The following is a 17734-nucleotide window of genomic DNA, read 5'->3' on the forward strand; positions in this document are numbered from 1 at the left end:
AGTTTTTCATCCCTGTTTTGCATTCAGAAACAGATAGGATTTTAATTAGACGTGGGGCTCTCCACATGTCTTCAATATCTTTCTACCCAGGCCATCAATTTCAGGAACGGCAGTTGAAGGAAATTCCTTAGATAGATGTATTTAATGTTTGTGTTCTTGTTTCTCCCCCGTCCTTCCAAAATAAAATACCTGGGGGGGGGAGGGGGGGGTTGGCGGGATGGCTCAGTCATCTAAGTATCCAACTCTTGATTTCGGCTCTGGTCATCATCTTGCAGTTCGTGAGTTTGAGCTCCACATCGGGCTCTGCGCTGACAGTGTGGAGCCTGCTTGGGATTCTCTGTCTGTCTGTCTCTGTCTCTCTCTCTCACTCAAAAACAAATAAACATTTATTTAAAAAAAATTTTTTTTAACGTTTTTTATTTATTTTTGGGACAGAGAGAGAGCATGAACAGGGGAGGGGCAGAGAGAGAGGGAGACACAGAATCGGAAGCAGGCTCCAGGCTCTGAGCCGTCAGCCCAGAGCCCGATGCGGGGCTCGAACTCACGGACCGCGAGATCGTGACCTGAGCTGAAGTCGGACACTTAACCGACTGAGCCACCCAGGCGCCCCAACAAATAAACATTTAAAACAAAAAACAAAAAGATACTTGGAGGAAGCATTCTTCTCTTCCTAGAATTTATCATGAGTTTGATGACAAATTTTTTTTTAACCTATGAAAATCTTCTGACTTTTATAATAGCCTAATGATGTGATTATATTAATTCTAGCTCTGTGTGTGTGTGTGTGTGTGTGTGTGTGTGTGTGTGTATGTCACAGGTAATTTCTGAGTGATCCAGTTGAAACCACAAAAATGATAAAAACGATGGATAAAATTAGTACTTCTTTTGCTGGACAGGCATGAAAAGGATTCTGCTTGGGCCAAAAATGAAATACAAGGAGGCATTCCAGGAGATCAACACAAAAGCTGGGTTTTTTTTCCCCTGTTGATTTTTACCAAATCCTGGAGACCTAGAACTTCCTCCTTTAGTGGCTGTGCAGGGGGCAGGAGATAACAGTTCCATGTCTTGGACACAGGATTCCTGCATGAAGCTGGGACCTCAAAAGACAACCCCCCCCCCCCCCAGGGAAAGGGAAGATGGGAAATCAACTTACCATCCAGCTTTCGCCTTGTCACAGATCTAAAAACTATAGAAGCACTTGAATCATCACTCCAAAGCCAAGCTCCATTATGCCAGCCTCCCTCGCCTGGAGGTTGCTCACCACTGTAAGAAGGTGGATTTGGAGTTGAGAGGAACAAATTCATTCCTGGTCAGGAGGGTCAAGAAACACTTCTTAGATATTTGAGCTGAGCCTCGAAATGCATGCATATACACGTAGTGATTTCAACAAGCAGAGAATGAGGAAAGGATTCCTGGTGCAGGGAAAGTGGCAGGAGTGTAGTCAGGGCCAGGCGTATAGAGGGTCAGCCCCATGCTCTAGTACAGTGAGCAGGTTCCACTGCCTTCAGAGCATTGTTCAGAGGTGGGTGGTAGGTTGTTGTTGGGGTTTTTTTTCCTACTTCTGGGAATCCTTGCCGATGCAGTAGCAGGTTATTTACACTTTGAGGGGTAATTTTATGAAAATGTGTTCGCCAGAGAGCTCTCCTTCCTTTCTTGAATGAATGTCTGTTTTCTAGAGTCTCAATTACAGTGATACTGAAATTGCACTGTCTTTCCTGGGCCTCAAACTCAAACAAGGTTTAATTCACCATAACTGCTATTTACTTACAACGTGTTACTGTGTCACGAAGTAGACACTCTCCTGTGCACGCCCTGACCCCTGCGGTAAGCAGGTACAGCAGGAAGGCTGCAGGCTCTGACCGTCTGTAAGGAGTTGACCGTCCCATGGAGAAGGAGGGGGTAAGCCTCTTTAAACAATTAGAGGATTATAAAATGATCTTCTGGAGGGGTGCCTGGGTGGCTCAGTTGGTTAAGCATCTGACTCTTGATTTCCTCTCAGGTCATGATCTCACTGTTTGGGAGTTTGAGGCCCACACCTGGCCCTGCCGTGGCAGCACAGAACCTGCTTGGGATTCTGTCTCCCACTCTCTGCCCCTCCCCTATTTGCTCGCTCTCTCTCTCTCTCTCTCTCTCAAAATATATTAAAAATAAGTAAAAAATAAAATTTTATTGAAGAGGAACTTGGGATATACGCTGAAGGATAAGGGAGAGGAGAGTGTTTTGCTGTGGATACAGCCAAAAAAAAGTTTAAAGACTCCAAAACAAGATTGAACATGGGATGAAGTGAAAAAGAATGGGTGAGCGTTGTGAGTGACTACGTGTGTGTGTTACATACATGCATGTGTAAGTGTAGATACCAGAACAGAGATGGCATGGTCCCCAAAAGATGCTTAACCTCAGGTGGTCTTTGCTGTAGGCATGTAATCCAAGGGAGTCGTTCCCACAAGACTCAAATAGCCACGAGTACTGCCAACCATGCTTTCTTTTGCTCTCAAATGAGAGGCTTAAGTCTCTGTCTTCGTGACCCTGTGGAGAACTGGGGTCATCCCACCCATCTCCGGGGTGATGAGAAGATTCTGCGCACCACCGCTGACCCTTGTACTGCCCGGTCCGGTGAGCGGTCACATTCGTTTTACTTGTGTCCTAATTTTATGGCAGTTAGCAGGTTGACGCTCATTCAGTCAGCATTGACTCTCCCTGAAAGCTGAGTACGAAAGGTAAGATCCACTTGTTCACTCAACAAAATATTTACAACGGCCCCACCTTGTATCAGGCACTGTACTTGCTACTGAGGATACCAGGAGTGAATAAAAGAGACGTATCTTGGTACCCATGGAGCATATGGTGTTGGGGGATGGGGGGGTGGGGAGGGAAACGTAAGAAGCCACAAATAAAAGTGCTGTTGCCATCGTGATGAGTAGTATCGGTGACCGAATGCTAAAAGGGAGAGTCAAGGGAAATCTTCGTTAGGTGGTGAGGGAAGGCCCCTGAGAACAAGTTGATGGTTGTGCGGAAATCTTTTCTTTTTTTTCAAGTACAGTGATATTTTTTATTATTTTTATTTTTATTTTATTTATTTATCTATTTATTTGTTTGTTTGTTTGTTTTTGGTTGTGCTGCAATCTTAAGAATGAAGAGGGTGCAGCCGGAGAATATATGAGTGGGGGCCAGGGGCTGGGCAGAGGACCGGCCCTGCTAAGGCTCCGAAGCGAGAAGGAGCTAAGTGGTTGAGAACGACACAGTTCCTGTTCTCTTACATTTTCCGGCGGACACAGACACACAACATTTACATTCCGTTGTGACAGGTATGATGACCGTGGTTTGATAAGTGCTACCTTGGTTGGAATCCTGCGCCCTGGGAAGGCTTTCTGGTGTAGGAGATACTAAAGCCAGACCTTAAGGATAAATAAGCGTATGTGGGGCGTGGGGAGAGGGTCTTTATGCAGCAGACAGAACCAGAAAGAAATGCCTGTGTGTTCTTGATGTTACCAGTTGGGGATGGGGACGGCTATAATATAGGTATTGAAAATTATTTCTAGAACCTGAAGCCCAGTAAACATACATAATTGAAATCAAATGCAGGAATGATCACATTCAGAAAATGGGATTTTTAGTTTTATCTGTCTTACAACATTTTAATATGGTACATGCATGGTTTTGTTATCGTGTCTCTTAAAGACTGGCGTATATAGAAAGCCGCTTTCGAAAGACTGGTTTTTTCTAGGCATTTATTTTCAAGCGTGGAAGAATGCAAACGGGAAAAGAGAAGAATGTAATGGATTGCGATACACCTGTCACCTAAATATAACAATTAACATTTTTCCATTGCTTCATTTCTTGGCTGAAGTATTTTAAAAACATGACATTTCCCCCCAAACATGTACATATACATTTTTAAAAAAATAAGAACATTCACGGGGGTACCTGGGTGGCTCAGTCAGTTACGCGTCCAACTTTGGCTCAGGTCGTGATCTTGCGGTTTATGGGTTCAAGCCCTATATTGGATTCTGTGCTGACAGCTCAGAGCCCGAAGCCTGCTTCAGATTCTGTGTCTCCCTCTCTCTGCCCCTCCCCTGCTTGTGCTCTCTCTCTCTCTCAAAAATGAATAAGCATTTTAAAAAATAATAAAAATAAGAACACTCGTAAATCTACATTTCTTCAAAAACAAGAACATTTTCTGTATAACCGTTAAACCATTGTCACGCCTAAAAATATTAGCAATAATTGTTTAAGAACATCACTGAAACCAATTCTTATTTCTTTATCCATCCATCTACGTATCTATTAATGTTTATTTTGAGAGACAGCATGAGTAGGGGAGGGGTGGGGTCAAGAGAGAGAGAATCCCAAGCAGCCTGTCCGCGCAGAGCCTGGCATGGGGCTCACTCTCAAGAACCGTGTGATCATGACCTGAGCTGAAATCAAGAGTAGGAGGCTTAACCGACTGCACCACCCAGGTGCCCCCTATTTATTTTTTTAAGTAATCTCTACGCCCAACGTGGGTCTCAAACTCACAACTCCCAGATCAAGAGTCACACACTCACCGACTGAGCCCTCCGGGCATCGCCCCCCAAACCAATCCTTGTACACGTCTCCCCAGTTATCCCTGATAGAGTCCGCAAGATGCATTTCATTGAAATCTTAATCTAGAGTAGCACCCTCTGCCCATCATGCCTTTTATTCTCCTGTATATTTTCTTGTTGAAAACGGGGCTGTTGTCTGTTCAATGCCCTACCTTTGGGGTTTGTCTTAGTGTGTCCTCTTCCCCATATTGTGAGCTAGAAATTAGGTCTAAAAACATTCAGGTTATCTGTTTATTCTTTTTTTTTTTTTTTATTTCAAGTATAAAGAAATACAGTAAAACAAGTTCTATATTTTCACCTCCAGGACAACTGTTCCTTCCTGTCCTCCCTCCCTCCCCATCCCCTTTTCCTTCCCCCTCGCTCCCTTCTCCCTCCACACACAAGAATATAGTCCTTAAAAATTCAAATAGTACAGAAGTACCGAAAGCTACAAAACAAACTGAAAACTTCTCTCCGCCTTTCCTCCAAGTCAACCACTGATGATTGCTCTTGCTTGATACGTGAAAGGCTGATTTTTTTTTCTTTTTTTAACCACCTCAAAGGTGACTTTTGGCCTAAAAAGACTCCTGTAGCTTCCTAGACAGCATTCCACTATTGAACTTCTGAAAGAGTGTCTTTTAAACGCGATCCTCAGATGATTCAAACTGCTAATATTCCCACCTGATTGCCACAAAACTACACAATCCTACTTCTCCGCTTAGTGACTCCACACAGACAGCCGAGAAGACCGATGGCCATCTGACTGAGCCCACACATGAGCTCGAGAATCCCCACAAGCAGCAGGCCCAAGAACACTGAAAAATGGATCGTCCTGTGTTTGTTTTCTTTAGAACTGAAGTTCAAGCTATAGCGTCCACCATCACTGGCCCTGGTACCACTGAGGGTGGGATCAGTGACCTCAGCAGGAGCCATGCAGGACTCTCTGAAGAACCACTGTAGATTGAAGGATTCTGGATGGATGTTGCTGAAACGCAAGAAATGAGAGAAGATATTCAGGAATATCACCATGAAGAAAGAATGCAGCATTGTGCTGTTTCTTACACTCACAGAAAAGGACGAGTATAATAAAACACAAGTACCTCGAGGGGCGCCTGGGTGGCTCGGTCGGTTAACCGTCAACTTTGGCTGAGGTCGTGATCTCACGGTTTGTGAGTTCGAGCCCCACGTTGGGCTCTGTGCTGACAGCTCAGAGCCTGGAGCCTGCTTCGGATTCTGTCTCCCTCTCTCTCTGCCCCTCCCATGCTAATACTCTGTCTCTCTCTCTCAATAATAAATAAACATTAAAACACACACACAACACAACTACTTTGAAATACTGTGCCCAAAAACTATAGCTAAGTTCGAGGTTTCTGGTCATGTGTCCGTGTACTCTGATAGCTACAAAACTTTCGTTGATTATATAGCCCATCATTCTATAGCGCCTGCTCTTAGGTTGAACCATATGAAATTTGCTATGTCAGAAATGGTTGAATATTCATCTCCTGTGGTTCAACCTAATTATACAGGCGTTCTACTTGCTAAAGACATGCAAATCAAGGAGGCACCTCTTTCGTGGAGCTCAGTCCTTCGTGCAAAACTGAAATGATGTATCTGCTCTTAAACGAGATGTGCAACTTCTGCTGACAAAAGGCATGTTCAGTATGTCTGATTACGATCCATCCGTGCCCACTGTAACCAGGTCTGGAAAATGAGAGCTTCTAGCCCTAACACGAACCGTCCTGAGATGATGTTTCCTCAGTTTACTATGGAGTAAGGCTAAGTGTTCTTGGAAAGTTTGCATTTCTGGATCCCAAAGCTGACATTTATCCGGGGAAGATGACAGTATTTTCAGCGCATAGAATAGGCGTGTGCTTTCTGCGGTTTGCCAGCGAGTGTAGGATCGCTCTTGTAACTGTTTACTCTCTGTAACTGTCTGTGTCCCCAACTAGAGTGACTCTTATCTGCAGAGCTTAGCCTGGTGCATGCTGACTTGTCCTCTCCGAAGGACTAAATGTGCACAGCACCTGTGCTTACAATCTCTGATTTTAAACTTCGGATCTGTTAGGAAACGGAATTTTTTTGAATTTTGATTCACGGCAACTGCAGTCTGCAAATTTTGAGAGATTTTTGTTTTTTATTTAAAAAAAATTTTAATGTTTATTTTGGAGAGAGAGACAGAGGGCAAGCAGGGGAGGGGCAAAGAGAGAGGGAGACACAAAATCTGAAGCAGGCTCCAGGCTCTGAGCTGTCAGCACGGAGCCTGATGTGGGGCTTGGAACTCATGAACTGTGAGATCATGACCTGAGCCGAAGTTGGAGGCTCAACCGACTAAGCCACCCAGGTGCCCCCAAGAGATCTTTATTTTTTAATGTAGCAAGATAAGAGGAAATGAGGGGGAAATTTTTTTTCACATAATTCCAAAAGTGAATTCTGATTATTTTCCAAACTGAGGAACATACAGGTAACTGATGGATTAGGTTGTTCTGTTCTTCCAGTTTTACAAATTCAGTGCTTAGATTCAGGCACAGAACCATCTTACAAGACTGAAATGAGCCATTTACAAGTAACTTCAGTGTTGTGGCTGTAGGCGTTAAAGTGGATTCATTCCGGTGCCTACGGTATATTTATAGTAAGTGCATGAATCTTTTGACTGCTTTGTTTCTTTTAGGGCTTATAAGGAAGGTTCTAGATTTTATGTATTGTGTTTTTAGTCAACTTTTTTAAATTATAAAGGTAACATACGCTTAGGACTTAAGACATTTAGTTAGCTCAGAAGTGTAGAAAGTCAGTGCTCCCTTCACTTCCCCAGGGCATCTTCCGTTACCATTCTCCAAAGATCAAAGCTAAATTTCTGGCGTATATTTCTCGGAATTCTTGATACACATACACCTATGCAACCACAGATTTTTAAAAGACCAGGATGAGCCACCTGAGGCAACTACTCCTTTTAGACAAGATCACCCCCAAAGCATTCTGAACGTAGTGGTTCCTCCGTTTCTGTGAGATTGTGCCAATCGGGGAAAACGTGCTAAGTCCCTAAGAGTGTGTGTCCCAGCCACGCCATCAAAGAACAGCGTGGGCCCCATGTCAACACCACACTCTTTTCGTGTAACTAGCTGCAGCATGTAAGACAGTTCGTGAAAATCAGGTGACTCACCTTAAGTTGTTGAATGAAAATTCACAGCTGGAAGTGCTGTTCACTTGAGAGTTACAAATGAGAGGGCCTTCCGAGAGAGCCCGGAGAGATACTAACATGCAGTACACAGCACCAATGACTGTGATCACATTCAGAAGTGATGACAGAAGCATCTGAAAAACAAAGGAGGCGCCGACCGGCATATGTTCTTACACGTTTGCTCCCGGTCTGTTTCAAGTCTCAGCATCACGCACACGCTTCGGTTCAACTGCTGTTCCCCGGCCACCCCGCAGCCCCAGGTCTTAAGATCTCGGTTTGCTTAGGTCGGAATTATAGAAGAACAAAGAGGGTGACGTCCCTGCCATTTGATTAGACTCACGAAAAGGTTGTGGGGCTTGCCACTGTCTCTGGGAACTCTGCGCTTTTGTATACTGGAGCCTTTTCCGTTTCAAGGGACCACTGAAATCTGGTACCTTCTCCCCGTTCTGTGTACTTTCTACTTCACAGAGCCTTGACTACATCTTAAGCACACACATTTTGGTGTCTGGTCTCCTGACTCCCAAATCTTTCATCCAGATTTGGTCCTGATGCTGTGAGTGGCCCTGCATTGTGCAGGGATCAGTCAACAGTGTAGTGTTCGAACAGGGTTTAGATACTAGTAGCATTCCTCTCCCCCCCACCGCCCCCTACCTCCCACCAACACCAACCCGGCTCCAAATTGTTGACAACCAAAAGTGTCCTGGACATTGCTGAAGGTCACCTTGGCGGGGGCAGAACTGCCCCCCCCCCTTGGAGAACCGTACTGTGTTCGAGACAAAGATTATAAGCCTTTAAGCATCTTTCATTTCATGAACGAGAGCCAGAGAAAGGAGAAAAAAGTGTGAAATTTGCCCATAGGAAATGTTATGGCCCAAGTGAAAGTTTGTATAGGTCTACCTTTTCCAAAAAGAAGCTCCATATTGTTTCAGTGAAGTTGTTAGTCAATGATAATCACGACTTAAAGTCTACAGAAATGAAGGGAAGGAGTACATGTCCTTTTCCTTTGATGTGATAATATTGCCACTCCTAGAGGGTTTAGGAGACCTAATGCGTAAGCAGAATAAGTGGTTACCTACATAGTGTACGTTGTGGGATGTTGGGCTTTACATATATCATTTAGCCCTTTCAATAACCCCCCAAGAGATAGATACTATTATTCCCACTTCATGGATGAGAAAACTATAACTCAGGGAGGTTGGTGAACTTGTCAGGATCTCACGGAAATGCTAGTGCTCGGGTTTTAATCACGACACCAAAATCCTTCCAGCCGAAAGCGAAGAATGATGGATTTGGAGTCAATTCCAATCCGGATTCTTCTGTACTACTGTGGCCTGTGCAAGATGCTTCACTTGCTCATCAAGAAGTGCGCTGTTGATGTTTTAGGTCATGTATTATTTCTGACTTCTCATCGCTACAAAGGGGCCTGGCTTTAGAAAAGTGACTCTGAGGATCTGAATTTGCCTGAGTCGGGGTTCATTTAAATGACTCAGCAAAACCAAAGCATTTGGAAACAAAATCAAGAAGCGACAAAGGGAAGGAGCAAGGAACAGTTGAATTGGGGGAGATAGTAGGAACAGTTAATACAGAAGCCAAGCCTTGGTGACCCCATCTCCCACCCCAAGATCCAGCCTTTCTCACTTTTATGATGCTTTGGTCTTTTCTAGACTTGGAAGATGCCTGGTCTGACTTAAACACGGGCTTCCCATAGCTGCCACCAAGTGAGAAAAGTGCTTAGGAACACTTTATTGCATCTAGTCAATGTAAGCTGGAAATTTTAATTAAGTAGCCAGCCTCACTATTATTGATAGAACATGAGCAGTATTATTCAACACGCCCCTCCTCCACCACCGCCTTGGCGCTCCAGAGTTCCTGCAGCTCGTTGGCACGTAATAATCTGTAATGTTGCTGAAGCATGACTTCCAGTGATCTTCAAGCACGGTGTGGGGGAGCAAAGCCCGGTGTGTTAAGCCCAACACCTGCGTGAAAGGCGTCTTGGTTATTCTGAACTCACTGCCCTCCAAGGACAAAGAAAAATGATCGTTGAAAAGATGACTAATTTGCCATTAAAGGATATGTGGGGGAACAAAAGATTCCTAATGGAAATATGATTGGAGAGAAAAATCTAGATAAGTGTTCTGACATTTTGGCGTTCAGGGATTTAGAAATATCTCAAGTGTCTTTCTTAAGAATGTAAGTACAATAGGGGCGCCTGGGTGGCGCAGTCGGTTAAGCGTCCGACTTCAGCCAGGTCATGATCTCGCGGTCCGTGAGTTCGAGCCCCGCGTCAGGCTCTGGGCTGATGGCTCGGAGCCTGGAGCCTGTTTCCAATTCTGTGTCTCCCTCTCTCTCTCTGCCCCTCCCCCATTCATGCTCTGTCTCTCTCTGTCCCAAAAATAAATAAACGTTGAAAAAAAATTTTTAAAAAAAGAAAAAAAAAAAAGAATGTAAGTACAATAGAGAGGTAATACAAAGTCAAACTGCAAATTATGATTTAAAAAGTACCAGAGAGGGGAAATTGAAAACTAATATATACTGAATACCTATAGTGTATCAGGAACAAAGATGGACTATAAACAATTAGAAAGTAATCATAAGCCTAGATAAATATCAAATGTCAAAAGGTAAATTTTACAAATATAAATTTTCTGTTATGGATATAAGTATGTAATACAGATATAGATATGTATGCTTTTAAAAACTGGTTCTCACCCCTGGGATCACAATTAGAATCACCTAGGGTATTTTTGAAAAATACTGAATCTCTGGGAGCCAGCTCAGCCAGGAATATTTACTGTGACTGCTTGTTTATTAATTGACCCCCTTCCTTAGAGATTATTGAAAGCCCTCGGTGTTACTTAATAGCAATGGTCACGGCATAAATAGTGTAGAGATTGTGAATTTTGGAGTCTGATGGATTTGGATGCAAATTCACCTACTGGCTACGCTGGCAAATTATTTGCTTTCTCTGAGGATCAATTTCTCGGTCAATGAAAGAGAGATCATCATACTTCCCAGTTACTGCCTTTGAGAGCATTAAATAAGATTGTCGAGTTGGAAGTGTTCTGAGCGTAGTAACAGAAGGTTAATAAGTATTAACTTCCTTTACTTTTAACTTACCTACAATTTTGTATATAATAGGTACATACTACATGTTTGAGAAAATAACCCATTATCTTCTTTATACTGGATAAGGACAATTCTCCCGATCGTAGCAAGCCAGTCTTTAACAGAATTGAGGATACACTTTCCCAAAGTATTTTATATGCGCCACAAAAAATAACAAATATTTGAGAATTATGAAATCGATTGGGGCTCTGGGTATGACTTACAAATCCCCTTTCTTTGAAAACTTTTAGTGACATCTGAAGATTGAGGAAAGGCCTGAAGACCAGACCTCAAAGGTAAATTTTTGTGGGGAGAAAAAAAAAGAAACAGAAAAAGAAAAACTTCACACTTTCCATATTATCATGTAATCGTTGCAAACGGCACGTCGCTAAGCCTGTGGTCCTGCCACTGACGGTTTGGGAAGCTTTGCTGCTGCATCAGCAACTGCTCATGCGCTTTGGCCCCGACGGGACTGTACTCACTCCAATTCTGTTGTTGCAACACGCTCTCTTTCTTGCTGCCAAGGACATTGTTGTTGCCGGAATGACCTGGAAATCACATCAGCAGGCAGGATGAGCATTATGTCTTCTCATCAGATGAAAAAGCAGTAATCCCCACTCCCGCCAAGTTGTGGGAAATCAAGTCTCAAGAGAACCAACGGGGAAATTTGGCAACATCTCCTGATATTGGGGTCCCCGTTTCAACCACAAAGATGAGGGAGTTCAGGATAACGGCTTCAAACCCTCCCATCTACATTCTGGCTCTACTCTCATCTTTAGAGAGACTCGGATTTTAAATGGAATAGAATGAGTTATTTATCCATTATTTTGGAAAGAACGCTCCTGGAAGAATTGTTTGCACCATCCAAAATTCCCTTTTCTTCTCTTTTTTTTTTCTTCTTCTTGTTTTAAGTTACTATAATCTACAGCCACTTATCCAATTTCCCCAAAATCGCATGAGTTAATCTGGGAAGCGCCCAGAACGGAAATTGTGGGGCTGGCAGTTGGGAACTAAGAATTCTGTCACCACCCTCTCCCGTTTCCTAAGTTTCCTCATACCCCCCGAGGTCACCACTGTCTAGCTAGTTACCAAGCTTATGATCCGAGCATTCTTTCTGGTTCCACATTCTCCTTTCTGCTCGTGTGTCCATGATGGGTAATGATCTCACTTTACACTGATGTTCAGGAATCCTGTCTATAATGCATTCTGTGTCGAGGGAGATACACAATGCTGAGGAAAGCTGTAAGAAATGATGCCGCATTTTCGGGATGAGGCTTAAATTTTTAGGACTACCTAGTCAGCAGCTCTGACTAGAAATTCCTCCCGGAAACAGTGTCGTATCATTGAAGAGCGACATGTGAATTACTTCCTTCTACTTAAGAAATGTTAGCCATGAGGTTTTTCTGCCTTCTCAGCATAGCTGCCCTGAAAGTAGTTCTCTCTTTTTTCCTTCCACTCTTGCTTTCTAATGTTTTATTGAGTTCTAACAAGGGGCCAGGTACCGTTGTAGGTGCTGAACATGTTTTAGTTCATGCCAGCCTCATAACAATCCTCTGAGGTAGGAACTATTATTACTCCCATTCTACCCGTGAAAAAACTGAGACACAGAAAGTTCGAGTGACTTGCCTAAGAGAGTGGACGAGTTGGGAGCCAAAGCTGGACATTTGGGTTCCAGAGCCCAGACTCTTTATTTATTCTCTTATTCTGAGAGAGGCAGAGAGAGGGAGGGGTGGGCAGAGAGAGAGAGAGAGAGAGAGAGAGAGAGAGAGAGAATCTCAAGCAGGCTTTGTGCTATCAATGCTGAAATCAAGAGTCGGACACTCAACCAACTGAGCCACCCAGATGCCCCCAGAGCCCAGACTCCACCACGATTCCACCCTGGCCAATCCTGACAATTCTCCTCTCTTCCTACAGAGAATCTGTCCATTCACCTTCTTCCCCCACCCCCGTCCCACTTCATCCTTCCTCCCACACACCCCCTTGGCTCCTCCCACCCTCCTCTTCTAACTGTTCCTTCCCTGATGCTTCTTTTTAAGCCCCCATCCACCTTTGTCCTTTTAGAACAGGTTTAAGATTTACTTACAACTTACAAGGCAGCCTTCCTGACGAACTTCACCCCACCCTGACCAGGTGCTGACTCCACGTCACTTGTGGGGAATGCTGTATTGTTATCAAGCTTTGCTTGCCTATTGCCTTGAACACCAACAGCCTTGTAATTCAGGAGGCACGTAGGTATGACAGCCAAGCCACTCAGGGGCATAGCTGAGAACACCCAAAGGGAAAAGAAACTTCAGCCCCCAAATAGGTGTCAGCATTGATAGACTAAGCTTCTTTTGTTGTATTCATAAGCTATACTGTCTTCTGAACTTCAGGACAAATCATTTAGGACACAACCGGCACTGTGCCCCCCCCACCTTTTTTTTTTATAAATAAAGTTTTATCAGAATACAGCCATGCCCATTCACTGACATATTTTGTGTGGCTGCTTTCACACATCAATGGTACAGTTGAGTAATTGTGAGAGACTGTCTGGCTCACAAAGCTTAAAATACTGTCTGGCTCCTTATAGAACAAAATTCCCAGCCCCTGATTTAGAAATGTAATGAATATGTTAAAGTTGGAACAACATTAAGTTACAACTTAAATGGATAAATCATTCCATTTTCCCTATCGGTGTAAATTAAACTAACTTTCTTGAGGATTAATTTATTTCAGAGCTGCTGAACATCTTTCGTAATTCTTTTCCCTTGCAAACGTGTTTTATAACATAACAATGATTGACAGTCTGAATTCTCACCCAGTTGACTTCATGACATCTTTTTTTTTTTTTTTTTTTTTTTTTTTTTGAGAGGGAGAGCACAAGAGAGCATGAGACAGGGAGGGACAGAGAGAGAGGGAGAGAGAAAATCCCAAGCAGGCTCTTCACTGTCAGCAGAGCCTGATGCAAAACTCCATCTCACAACCCTGGGATCATGACCTGAGCCAAAATCGAGTCAGGGGCTCAACCGACTGAGCCACCCAGGCCCCCCCAGCTTCATGACATCTTAACACATCTTTGTTACGTGATTATGGGTAACTTAATAACTCACTGTATTTCAACCATTTTGCCCAGTCAGAGTTTGGGGAGTTGGAGGGACTCTTTATGAAATGGACAGTAAAATGTGATTTGATTTGATTTTTGTTTAAGTAATGTCTACATCCCATGTCAGGCTTGAACCCACAACCCTGAGATCAAGAGTTGCACGCTCCACCAGCTGAGCCAGCCAGGTGCCCATGGACAGTAAAATGTGAAAGTATATGTGCACATAGGTGACTGAATTATAAATCTTCCAGATAATCTCTTGTGATCATTAGTAATTATGAGAATACTCTTTCTCTTCAATTCCTAAGCATGAGTTTGTGTGAAATTAAAAATCTCTATAGATTTTTTTTAAATTTTTTAAAATGTTTATTTTTGAGAGAGACAGAGCATGAGGAGGGGAGGGGCAAAGAGAAAGGAAGACACAGAAACTGAAGCAGCTCCAGGCTCCGAGCTGTCAGCACAGAGCCTGATGCAGGGCTTAAACTCACGAACCGCAAGATCATGACCTGAGTTGAAGTCAGACACTTAACCGACGGAGCTACCCAGGCACCACAATAGATTTTGTTTTTAGAAAGAAGTAGTATTGTTCATTTTTTTCTTACAGAAACACATACTTTTATCCAGTTTTAGAAGTAAGGTAGTATATGATTTGGTAAATGAAGTACAAGAGAGCTTTTAGATCATTGAAACTCTGATAAAATGCAAACTTTGGGCATTTTTCTATGTACTTGAATATGAGAATAACACACAAAGCCATAGTTCAGCATAAATACAAAAATTATATTTTGAAAACTCTTGTTATATGTAATATTTTCTAATGTGTTTAGCATTCAACAACTTGTTCTCTGTTAAGACTTGTTCTGTGTTAATTAATGATATTTAATATATTACCATTATGTAATAAGTACACTCAATGAGTAAGCATGATTAAGATGAGACTTCCAACTAACTCATATAAAATAAAATGACCTTTCTATTTTTAGAGGATGGACTTCAAGTCTTTTTTTTAGTACCTGAAAAAAATAACACGTATTGATTTTTCCACTTAGGAGATAATGGTTGAAAATAATTATGCAACATCTTTACTCTTGATTATGGTTTCAAAAGATGAAAAAGTTCGCCTCTCTTTTGAGTAAATCATAAAACCATAAAATGAGTGTGTATTTTATGAAATAATCAATAATGAATTCCACAGTTTTTATTATTAGCTACTTCCTGCAAAATCCCATTTTTGAAAAAAGTTTAAAATACCTTAGCAATTTTAGAAAGATTTCAAGAACTAGGACAAAAGTGCTATCACGGGCAGTGAATTCTTCCTTATTAACGTTTCTTTGTATTTACAAGTGTAGTAAGAGATCCACATTTTGAACGATTCCCTTTGAAAAAGATATTCTTCCAGGTCCTATATATAGCCAAGGATCAGGAAAATGTACCTGCATTCTGAGCCTTTCTATCATCCACCAGTTTGCTTGTGAGCCTAGCCTAGAGTTTGAAGCTCAGTCTGTGAGAGACATGTTGAAATTTTCAAGGAGCTGTTTGCTGCTTTGATGACCTTCTACAATGCTGCGCAACAGAGATAACCTTGTGTGATTCTGGTAGCTCATTAATGTTTATTAAGGATGATAAAGCAAGTGCAGTCGTAGAACCAGGAAGTCCAGATCCTCTGGAACTGGTTCACAGATTTTGTCACCTCTGTATGCTTCAGTTTCCTGGCCACTTAAATGTGTGAATTACGTTCTGGATTTCATCTTTCCCCTTTGTCAGTTGGAGACAGTCGTTGAGAATGATGGTGCTAATACTGGTGGAAAACAAACCTTTGGAATCAGATACATCTGGAATTGAGTTTCACCCCTACTATGTGACCTTGTTAACATTCCTAACCTTCTGTGTGCTGATCTGTCAAAATACAAGTAATAATATCTACTTGGCCAGATCATTAGATGAAATGAACTAGTGTAAAGCGTGACCCCCCCAGTAGCTGGCGCTTAACGGTACTCTGTGCGTCTTTCATTCTGTCTTCATCCCCTTTCTTCTTCCTCTCCCTCTCCCCCCACCAAAATAAGCATACATAGAACATAGCTGTGCACTATCACCACCTGAGGCTCCATTAATGCTAGCAAGAAATTCTTTTCAATGGGGATGGGGTTTATAGTAGAACCAATATATATTTAAAGTTACATGAGTTATCCTAATGGATTAGGAACTTTTAGGGTTTTCATGGAAATTGCCATCATTGATTAAACTTGGCCTGCTGTGGGCGCCTGCGTGGTTGGTTAAGTGTCCGACTTCAGCTCAGGTCACGATCTCATGGTTTGTGAGTTCGAGCCCCACGTCGGGCTCTGCGCTGACAGCAAGGAATCTGCTTGGGATGCCCTGTCTCTCTCTCTGTCTCTCTGTCTCTCTGTCTCTCTCTGCCCTTGGCGCATGTTCTCTCACACACTCTCTCTCAAAGTAAATAAAGAAGCTTAAAACAAACAAACAAACCACACTTGACCAGCTAGCTGCTCCTGGCTGCTGATCTAAGCAGATGCAAGGAAGTTCATGCCATTCAAGTGGAGAGAAACTTCTAGAAGGGCAGAAACCAGACACAAGGATTGGCAGTTGCATCGCGGATGAGCGCTATTGATCACTTTCTCTCAGCCTGGAAGAGAAGTCTCATGGTGGTTGGAAGAAATAGCCCTTTGAGTAACTTTTTCTACCTAGAACAAGGTGAACAGATTGCTCACGATGTTAAAGGAAAAGAAACCATCAACTTTGGGCGGAATGCTTCCTAAAATGGCTTTCTGGTGCCAGAGTAGTCTCAAATCCAGCGTGCCAGCCAAAGGAGGATTTTTTATCTAAAGCTTAATATCTAATGACCCACGAGTGTTTTCATATAAGTCTGGGATAAGACCAGAAGCAGTAACATGATCATTATCATTGACACACACACACACACACACACACACACACACACACATATCCAAACAAAAGCTCATTTCTCTGGCTTTAACCAGAGTCCCTTTATGGGTAGCATTTCCCACCCCATATTCCTGTGAATACTTAGAGACTAGCATTGGCAAAGGAAAGCTGAGGGAATGGATTCAAAACATCTTGAACACAATAAAGAACAGCATTACATGTGAAGAAATATGATCAGTACGAACCCAACCAACTTTTATCAAATTATTTTTTTTTTGCCCGAGCCCCCTGGCCTGTACTCCAGTTTACTTAGATTGTCGGTCTTCACTTAATGCCAGTATACATTAATACCATTCCACTCCTCCTGACAGCATCCCCAGCTAAGACGTAGCCCACCATCAGGCTAAAAGTCTTTAGAAGTTGGGTAAAATAGACAGGCCTTTCTCGAAATCAGGCCAAGTAAACGTTACTCACCATCAGCCCTGCTCCTATAATTCCTGGGAACCACCACTCAAAGCAAGAGATGGGGTTTTGAAGAAACTGGCCTTCATCAACTAAGTTGACAATTAGAGGGATTGCGTTGAGGGTTATTCCCAGTAGAAGTAGAACCAGCAAGGTGAATCCATTACAGGATGTCCATCCTTCACAGCAGGTCATGGTCAGTCCCTGGTTCAACGAGAAACCCTGTCAAAGTGGCTGTTTGGGTGGCGCTGCCTTGCCTTTTATCCTGAGCCTTCTAGTTAAAGTTTAGAATATATGAAAAATAATTGCGGGAAGTAGTTCAGAGTCCAGTAGGGCAGGACATTATTAAGAACTGTTAAGGAAGTAAATTGGGGTTTATTTGCACTTCGTTATGTATTTGTTAAAAACAAGCTTTTATAGTTTATAATAAAATGTTTCCCTGATAGA

The 17734-nt window shown here is 42.7% G+C and overlaps 1 protein-coding gene and 1 long non-coding RNA gene across 2 annotated transcripts; one reads left to right on the plus strand and one right to left on the minus strand.

The window, feature by feature from the left end:
• The first annotated feature begins 545 nt into the window (after positions 1–545).
• Positions 546–5667, plus strand: LOC123379299. Its single transcript, XR_006583591.1, has 2 exons — positions 546–3305; positions 5126–5667. It is a non-coding gene; the product is annotated as an uncharacterized LOC123379299 (long non-coding RNA).
• TM4SF20 (transmembrane 4 L six family member 20) lies at positions 5259–17502 on the minus strand. Its single transcript, XM_003991222.6, has 4 exons — positions 17300–17502; positions 11325–11390; positions 7720–7871; positions 5259–5547 (listed from the first exon to the last, which is right to left on the minus strand). The coding sequence occupies exons 1-4, from the start codon at positions 17480–17482 to the stop codon at positions 5259–5261; spliced, it is 690 nt and encodes a 229-aa protein (XP_003991271.2). The 5' UTR covers positions 17483–17502.
• Positions 17503–17734: the final 232 nt, after the last annotated feature.

This window comes from Felis catus, chromosome C1 (genome assembly GCF_018350175.1).
Source record: "Felis catus isolate Fca126 chromosome C1, F.catus_Fca126_mat1.0, whole genome shotgun sequence".
Lineage (NCBI taxonomy): Eukaryota > Metazoa > Chordata > Mammalia > Carnivora > Felidae > Felis > Felis catus.

What these genes read in the sequence shown, in the direction of transcription:
- TM4SF20 (XM_003991222.6), bottom strand. Translation starts at nt 17,482, where the DNA reads ATGACCTGCTGTGAAGGATGGACATCCTGTAATGGATTCACCTTGCTG. An exon ending in TTATAGGAGCAGGGCTGATG is followed by an intron (nt 11,391 to 17,299) that starts GTGAGTAACGTT and finishes TGTGATTTCCAG; the next exon opens with GTCATTCCGGCAACAACAAT. An exon ending in TTTTCATTCAACAACTTAAG is followed by an intron (nt 5,548 to 7,719) that starts GTGAGTCACCTG and finishes CTTGCGTTTCAG; the next exon opens with CAACATCCATCCAGAATCCT.